Source organism: Barbatula barbatula, assembly GCF_947034865.1.
Source record: "Barbatula barbatula genome assembly, chromosome: 25".
Taxonomy (NCBI): Eukaryota; Metazoa; Chordata; class Actinopteri; order Cypriniformes; family Nemacheilidae; genus Barbatula; species Barbatula barbatula.
The window spans coordinates 4,453,823-4,462,180 of NC_136788.1; the positions used below are offsets into that span (position 1 = coordinate 4,453,823).

The 8,358-nt window shown below is 38.3% G+C and overlaps 1 protein-coding gene across 1 annotated transcript; it reads left to right on the plus strand.

The window, feature by feature from the left end:
• Positions 1–744: 744 nt before the first annotated feature.
• rfwd3 (ring finger and WD repeat domain 3) lies at positions 745–6,906 on the plus strand. The gene is made up of 13 exons (XM_079450766.1): positions 745–948; positions 1,441–1,632; positions 2,286–2,476; positions 2,723–2,823; positions 3,028–3,237; positions 3,385–3,476; positions 3,568–3,682; positions 3,876–4,092; positions 4,169–4,319; positions 4,461–4,637; positions 4,999–5,213; positions 6,004–6,221; positions 6,292–6,906. The coding sequence occupies exons 2-13, from the start codon at positions 1,454–1,456 to the stop codon at positions 6,433–6,435; spliced, it is 2,010 nt and encodes a 669-aa protein (XP_079306892.1). The 5' UTR covers positions 745–948; positions 1,441–1,453; the 3' UTR covers positions 6,436–6,906.
• The last annotated feature ends 1,452 nt before the right edge of the window (positions 6,907–8,358 follow it).

An 8,358-nucleotide genomic window follows, 5' to 3' on the forward strand; every position in this document is an offset into this window, starting at 1 on the left:
ATATTTCATGCCATTTACTGCCATGGTAGGGAAATAAATACTAAAAATGGGAGTGAATGAGACCTGTTTGGCTACTGACATTCTTCCAAATATCTTTCGTTGTGTTTAGCAGAACAAAGAAATACAGGTTTGGAACAACATGAGGGTCCGTTAATGATTGACAGAAGTTTCATTTTTGTGTGAACCATTCCTTTAAAATCCCACATGACTAACAAACTGACATCACACGTGTTCTTCAATTCTACCTAAAATGAACTTAAATTTCTCAGTTTCCCATTCCTCTCTGCTTGAAGTCTCCCCAACCGGAAACTTCTGAGGGTTCTTGCGTTAAACGTGTGCATAAAGCTCATTATGCCTCCAAACCAGACAGTATAGTAAAGGTCATGATGTTAAAAGCTAGAGCAGAACATGAGCATTCAAGAAAAAGAAGTCCGTCACCCTCTGGTGGTTGATGTTAGTGACTTAGTTAAAATGTCAAACAAAACTAAGGCGTAAAACCAATTCGAAACTCTTAATCCAACCATTTTAATGAGAACATTTAGATTTCACCATGTTGCGTTCAGTTTTTGTGTGCTTTTTTGTGTTCAAAATACACATATCAACCAAAAGATTTAGGTTCTTTCAATCCAAATAAAATGTGTATGATTAATCAGTACCACATTATAATAAACAACAATAGACACCTTGTTAAAAGGAGTGATATTTTTTTAATATTTAAAATTAATTACGCAACACGAGGCTTTTATCCTAGAAAAAGCATAAAGTGGGCGGGGCTTCGTGTTGGCGGTTATATCCACTGCGCTCAAGTACCGTTTAGCACAAGCGAACTCGTTTACGGATTTTTCTATCTGGCGTGTCGTTATTTCAGCGGATTAAGATCGTTTTCCTCAAACTGGTTCGTTGATGACCGCACATAGACATTTACGTGCAAAACGGACCCCTCTTTGGGTAAATTCTTGAACTTTTGTGCATTGTTGTTGGGTCGTAGTTAGCAGCGTTAGCAAGCGTGTTTATGTTTTGCATTAGAGCGCATGCTGATGCGTACACGCGTTTTAATGTGGAAGTTGTTTCGGTTTAAATCATTTGTGTTATTTGTTTGTTACTTATACGCACATTTGTTTGGACCACCAGACTCTTATTTTATCAGCAACATATAGGAAGCAACTTGCGAACTCGTTGATTCTGACTATGGGGTCTCCTGGAACTACTCACAATAAACATATTTATTCACAGTTGTTGTCTGTATATACAAGTTAAAGCTTCCCTGCACAGAAAGCAGACTTGCAACAGTAGGTAGGAATGCTGTGTAACTCGTGTGAATAGGACGTTATAACGTTACCTGTACATTGCGTTATAATGTGCGCTCTTACCGAAAAAGCACGTGATCTGAATGCACACGTAAGTGTTTCGGACTTTAATTCTTGCTTTTATATCCCACAGAATACTTTCAAAGATGGAGGATATGGAGGTGGACCCACAGACGGTGGTACCGGTGCATTCCAGGGAGGGGGATGTGATTGTAGTGTCTGAATCTGACAGCAGCACAGAGGAAGAAGATTCTTCCGTACAGACAACAGGCACCTCGGATAGCCTCGGGCTTTCATTCGTTGGGAATGGCCAAAGAGCACTTGGGTAAATAAATGTGTAATATGCGCCATCCAGATGTTCATAAGCACCAAAATGTTTGCGATCACAGGCAAGCTTATATATGGCCATTAGAGCACGTATGTAACCAAAGCTCCAAATACACACATCCATCCATCATAAAAGGAATCCATCCGACTTAAAGGGATACTTCACCTTCCAGTTGTTCCAAATCTGTATAAATTAGCTATTTGCAATAAACTGTTAATAACAAAACAAATCTTGCCCCCCATTTTTGACTTCCATTGCATTTTTCCTACTATGGGGGGCAAAATCTGTCTGGTTAGCATTATTCCAAATATCTTTCTCTGTGTTCATCACAACAAAGACACGTGCAGATTTGGAACAACTTGAAGGTGAGGAATTTAAGACAGAATTTAAATGTTTGGTTCAGGGGTTTGATGTAGGTTTTCTGAAGAGAAACAATAATCTCTATGTATATATTGGTCTCCAGCATCAATTTGAAATTAATTTAATTTTCTGTAAAGCATTGTGGGTTTCTATTGTTATGACTTTGTTCAAACCAAGTACAATTTGTAACCAAGATATGCAGAAATCCAGGACAAATCTACAGTATATCTGCTATATTAAGGTTGTTGTTTTACTTGTTGATTTAATGCCACTCTTGTCTTTGCATGAAGTTCAAATGCAGAGATCTTTACGCGTAACGGACTGGGTACCACAGAAGTTCTTCAGTCTCTCATCCGTACAGTGGCAGAGATGCGAAACACTTTCGATCAGAACCTAAGAAATACATCACACCCAGAGCCACAGACAGAACCTGTACTAAACTCCAGCCACGCAGCAACGACATTGACCACAACAACATCAGGTGAGTGAAAAATACAGACACAATACCGTTACCAACATTAAATGTAAGACTTCAGTTAAACAATTGAAATCTATTTTTAATGCTTAAGAAAAATGCGCAAAAAAATCATACTCATGACACCCAAATTTACATTTGTTGTTGATTGTTCGGAGGTCAACATTATTGTTCCCATATCGTTACGTCTTTTTTAAATGAATGTAAATGTTATCATTTCCATGTGCATGTTAAATGAACGTTTGTTTGCAGACGTCAGTGTTCCTACACAAGTGTCTGAAGTAACAGAGTCTGTAGCTCAACCGCAAGCACAGGCAGAAGCACAACCAGAACCACCAAAACAAGACACTGAGGTGAGCCATATATTGTCAAAATATTGGCCTGGTTTGCCTCTACAACCAAATAATATAATCGAATGTTAAGGTGGCTTAAGTTTTGTTTTGTCTTAAAATAACTTGAACAAAAACATCCATATTGCACTTGCTATTTATTGAAAATCACTGCATGTCAGACATTGGCAGTTTTACTCGCTTGTTTTTTATGTTTGTGTCTCATAGCCGGTCTCTGAGTCCGTACAGCAGTCTGCACCTGTTGTCAATCCTGCTGCACAGGCTGGTGGAGATGAGGAGGAGGGCGAGACCTGCTCCATCTGTTTTGAACCCTGGACCACGGCAGGCAACCACCGTTTGGCCGCTCTTCGCTGCGGTCACCTCTTTGGCCATGAGTGTATAAAGCGCTGGCTGGTGGAAGGAAATAAATGTCCACAGGTGGGTTTGGTGCTTAGACCGTTGTGTTCACTGTGTAAGTCTAATGTTGTTTTGGTTTGACTTAAGGTTAATATGTGATGGGGAGTCAAAGGTTACTCACACAGCTGACTTAACATTTAAATATAATGCTTATTTATGTCTCTTTAGTGTAATAAAAAGGCCAAACGGGACCACATCATCTTTCTTTATGCGCGGAGAGTCAAAGCCCTCGACAACACGGAAACAGTGCAACTGAAAAAGTACGAGCTTTAGACTTTATTACCCATTGTCATACCTGTTTCCTTTAAGTATGTGGCGTTTAGGATGGTCTCGGTTTCTTTGTTTGTGTAGATATTTAGAGGATGAACGGAGGTTACGCAGATTGGGAGAAGTGGAAGCCGCTCAGTGTCGTTTGCAGTTGCAGACGGTGAGAGATGAAAACACAAGACTACGGAATGAAATCGAGGTGGGTGTTCGGTCTTCTCTTCTTGAAGTCTTGCTTGGTAGTATTGGTCTACTGAAGTGGGTTTTTTGATGTCCAGTACATTTTTGTAAGGGTGGTCTCCTTAAAGACGATATATGATATAATACTACTTATTTTTGTGACAATCATATTGTCTGTTTTTTTAACATGTAGTTGTATATCCTGATCTGCGTAGGAGTTGAGAAGGTTGAGAGCTCAGGTGGCTTACAGTTCCTCACAGGGAGCGGCTCTGTCATTATCCCAGCGTCAGGAATCGTCCAGCGGTGGACATTACGTCTTCTCTAAGGCAGTGCTTGTATCTCAAGCAGGGGGGTGTCGGGTGTTGTCCCACTGCGAGCGTCTCGGGTGTCTTCTGGCATCCCAGCCGTCACCACAAGCAGCATTCATACCAGGTGGGTGTCTCGAATTTTAGAATTTATTAGCCTTGTTTTTGTTGCCATGTGAACATGGTTGTTTGGTGCTTCTCAGGCTATGGGGTGAAGAAGATCAGCACTGTCAATCTCAAACCCAGTCAGTACATCCCCATTCACTCCAAACAGATCAGAGGTCTCGCCTTCAGCCAACAGCAAGACAGCTTACTGCTTTCAGCCGCCCTGGACAACACCATCAAACTCACTAGGTAACAAACTAAAGTTGATGTCATTATAGAACGTTTTTGTATTTTGAGATTTTCATTTCTAAGAATATATAGACACCATGTAGCGTACTACTATAAATACTTACCAGTTACAAGTGCTCTATTTGGATATTTTCTGTGCAGCTTAATGGCCAACACTGTGGTCCAAACATACAACACCGGCAAACCTGTGTGGAGCTGCTGCTGGTGCCATGACAACAACAACTACATCTATGCGGGTCTAAGCAACGGCTCCGTGCTAGTGTACGACACACGTGACACCAGCACATTCGTCCAGGAGTTAGCGCCTTTGCGATCCAAGTGGGTTGAGTTGAACAGCATCAAGAAGTTTCTATTGGGTCATTTTGCGAGACGTATTGTACATGTAATGTCTAGATGTCTTCCTGTTTTGTACACACATAAAAATATATATGTGTATATAATTTAGTCTTAAATGTGTTTAGCATTTTATTCAGATCTGACTGTTTTGTTGGTTGTACAAATGTTTGTATTACTGTTGTGTATAAAAACCGGAAGTGCCTCTGGAGCAGAATTAATTGCGTCTTGCTAAATGGACTGTTGGATTGTTTTCATAAATGTGTAATTCATTTTGGGATATGTAAGTTTAGTATGTGTTTGAGTTGTTTTTAATGTTTTGTATTGCTGATCTACATTATTGCAGTTGTCCGGTGGTGTCTCTGTCCTACATCCCCCGTGCCGCCTCCAGTTCATTTCCATGCGGCGGTCTCATCGCCGGCACGCTGGAGGGTGGCTGCTTCTGGGAGCACAAGGAGGGAACTGTGTACACGCCTCACATTCTGCCTCTGGAGTCCGGTAACTGCACAGATATACAGGTGGAGCCGGACAGCAGACATGGTCTCGTCACATACAGGCCTGGTAATACTCTCATTTATATCACAATTTCATAAGATTTCGTCTTATTATTATTTGTCGAGTAGTGTTTGATGCTAAAATGAAACTGCATAATTGGGATTTAACAATATGGTATTTTTAAAAGCAGGGTTCCTCGTGGAATTTCTGGAATATCATGGAATTTTAAAAGGTCTATTCCAGACATTGAAAATCCTGGAATTTTATGTATTTTGTCGAAGGCATGGAATATCAGGGATGCTGTTTGTCAATTTAAATTTTAGTTTCCATTTATCAAAATGTAATTTTTCTACACTGTATTTTATATTGTTTGTTTTGCATATTGTTATGGTTATCTTCAGCACCATTTTATTCCCTTCACGCTTGGCAATAGCTCTTAACTAAGGCAAAATGCCAGAAAATGTACGTTTCAAGAGCTTTGGCTAAAATACGACCACTTTAAAAACTGGGTGTCCTTCATTTTAGGTCATGGAAATTCAAAAGTGAGGGAATTTGACATTTGGCTTCGAGTGGGAACCCTGTTAATAAATAAGCAGTTCTAGTATTTATTTCAGTTACGTTTCATCAATGTACATCGCGTAAAGAAACTTGCAATAACACCATGGATTTTGATACCATTTACTATTTTATTATTCATTTGTTATTGATAGATAATGCATTGATAATACACATACACTTGAGATGTTATGATATCGTTTTTGACTCTTCTTAACTGTTTATATTTTAAATCTGAATTTGTAAATGTTCTGTTCTATTGAGATGTTTCAACATACTGTTGTGGTTCTGTGCGGTCCAGGTCGATCAAACCCAGCATTGCGGTGTGTTTTGATGGAACTCAATCGTAGCCCTGAGTCAGACAACGGCCAGCCGCCTGTCTGCTCTTGTTCCCCGGTCCAGACTTTCACAGCCGGCTCCTCGTGCAAGTTACTAACCAAGAACGCTGTCTTTAAGAGTCCAGCTGGAGATGGATCCACATTAGTGTGCGCTGGAGATGAGAGCACAAACTCCACCATGGTGAGTAACTGTTTAACACAACTGCAGTCTACTTAGGATCGCCGTTGTGTTAACTGCGATTTCTGTGCAGGTATGGAATGCAGGAACGGGTGCCTTACTTCAGAAATTCCCTGCAGATCTTCCTGTACTGGACATCTGTCCGTTTGAGGTGAACCAGAGCAGTTATCTGGCATCTTTGACTGAGAAGATGTTAAAGATCTACAAATGGGAGTGACGTTGGGAGTGCCGGTTAACAGTTTTTTTGCATTATGACAGCTGCTACATTTGCAATAAACTCTATCCAGATTTTGTATTATGTTCTTTTTATACCTTGTTGCATCTCTGGCCATGCAATGAGACAAAAATTAGGAATGTCTTATATTTTGGTAAAATTCTCAGTCACTTGTGTTTTAAATGTGAATAATCAGTGTTCTGTTTTTTTATTGTATATATGTAAGTGTTTTTTATTGTTTTTAGCTTTAATAATACAATAAATACCTTTATGTTTTGAGAAACATCTGTGGAGAGTTACTCTTAAAATGTACTTTTTTTTATTGATTGTTATCAAACTACATCGAATTTTGAGATTCATATAATTCATATTTTAATGTGACTTTTCACATTAGACCATATATATCCATGGTCTCTAGAATATAACTAGGCAACCGTAACTCCTTAAGAATAAATTTGGAGTTATTCCTTCATGGATAAATTATTTTTCTCTCTAATGCCTTCATAACTTAATATAAAATATGTATATAAAATACTTTAATAAAAAGAAGGGCCTGAAGCAAAGGTGTGGGCCCTTTATGGACAGTACCTTGTGCTGGCAGGAATTACAGCTTTTGATCTGCAAAAAATTTCTTTCCAACCTTTATTAGATCGTACAATTAAACATGCTGTAATTAATATATATTTTTATCATATGAAGATCCTGTTATTGGGGCTGTCATCATATAAGATTTTCGTATAATCGTGGCCAAAATAATTCACGGTAGTTTTATTATTACAATATCGATCTAAACGTTTGTTTTGTGAATACATTAAAGTTGATATAACATTTGGTTTATTTTGCGTTGTCTCCATTTTAACCAACAAATCACGAGTGTAAGGATTAGAGAGAGTTTGTGAGACATTTTTTTTAAAAGCAATTATTCTGATAATTACAAAGCCATGCATTTACTTTATCTTTTATTGACTATTTTCTTTAACATATATTTAACCACAATGATATATTTTCATTTATGCATGCATTTGAATATTAATCTACATATCATTTCGTTTCACATTAAGAAGTATTCATAGGAACAATAGAATAGAATATTAGTTATTAGTGATATAATCAGAAACCATATTTAACCACATTTAATTCAAGATGAGTGTGAGCAAATGACCAAAATGTTTTAATGACTTAATGTTACAATCAGTATACCTGTTTAATGATTATTTACATAAAAATACTTATATAGCATGTTTAAGAATACTTTTCTAAATTTTACAGCAATATAAAATCCAGTGATGTCTGTGAGGCCTAAGGTTCAAATAAAGTTTAGAGGATGACATGCAGAAAACACTTTTTACATAGAACACCTGCACCTACCCCACACACATTTTGGTAAACAAGTCCAATTTATTACATATAGCCAAGGACGCCTTATGAGCTTTGCATATGGCCAAGGATATATTATGAGTTCACCAAGTTGTTTCACCGGAAGAGAACCGGAAAAGTGTCCAAATATGGGCACATGAATTATTTGTTTATGCGCCAACCAAGATTCCACGATTAAAAACGTATCCTGTTGCCTGGGATCTATTGGTGGCAGAGAGTTATTGCTCATTAAAAATAAGAGATAACCCGTTTGGTGTAACGGAAGACATCAGTTGCATCAGTTTTACTATAAATGTGGGCTTGAAAACACTGTAACTTTGGATGCTTTGGGAAGATCTCACTTTGTTTGATTCGAACAAATAAAGTTTACTCTTTGACACCTGGACCTTCTTTGTTTGAGCAATTTTTTGAAACTACAAGACCAATTTTCCACAACACTTTCCGATCGTTTTACCATTACGTGGTCTCACTAGAAATAATACACATAACTCATCCAGTGAGCATGTCAACGGTCCACGCGGAAAAGTAGCCTGTGGTGAGAAAATGACC

Coding starts and splice junctions, on each gene's coding strand:
- rfwd3 (XM_079450766.1), top strand. CDS start 1,454: ATGGAGGATATGGAGGTGGACCCACAGACGGTGGTACCGGTGCATTCC. Junction 2,824..3,027: donor CACCAAAACAAGACACTGAG/GTGAGCCATATA, acceptor TGTGTCTCATAG/CCGGTCTCTGAGTCCGTACA. Junction 4,320..4,460: donor AACACCATCAAACTCACTAG/GTAACAAACTAA, acceptor TTTTCTGTGCAG/CTTAATGGCCAACACTGTGG.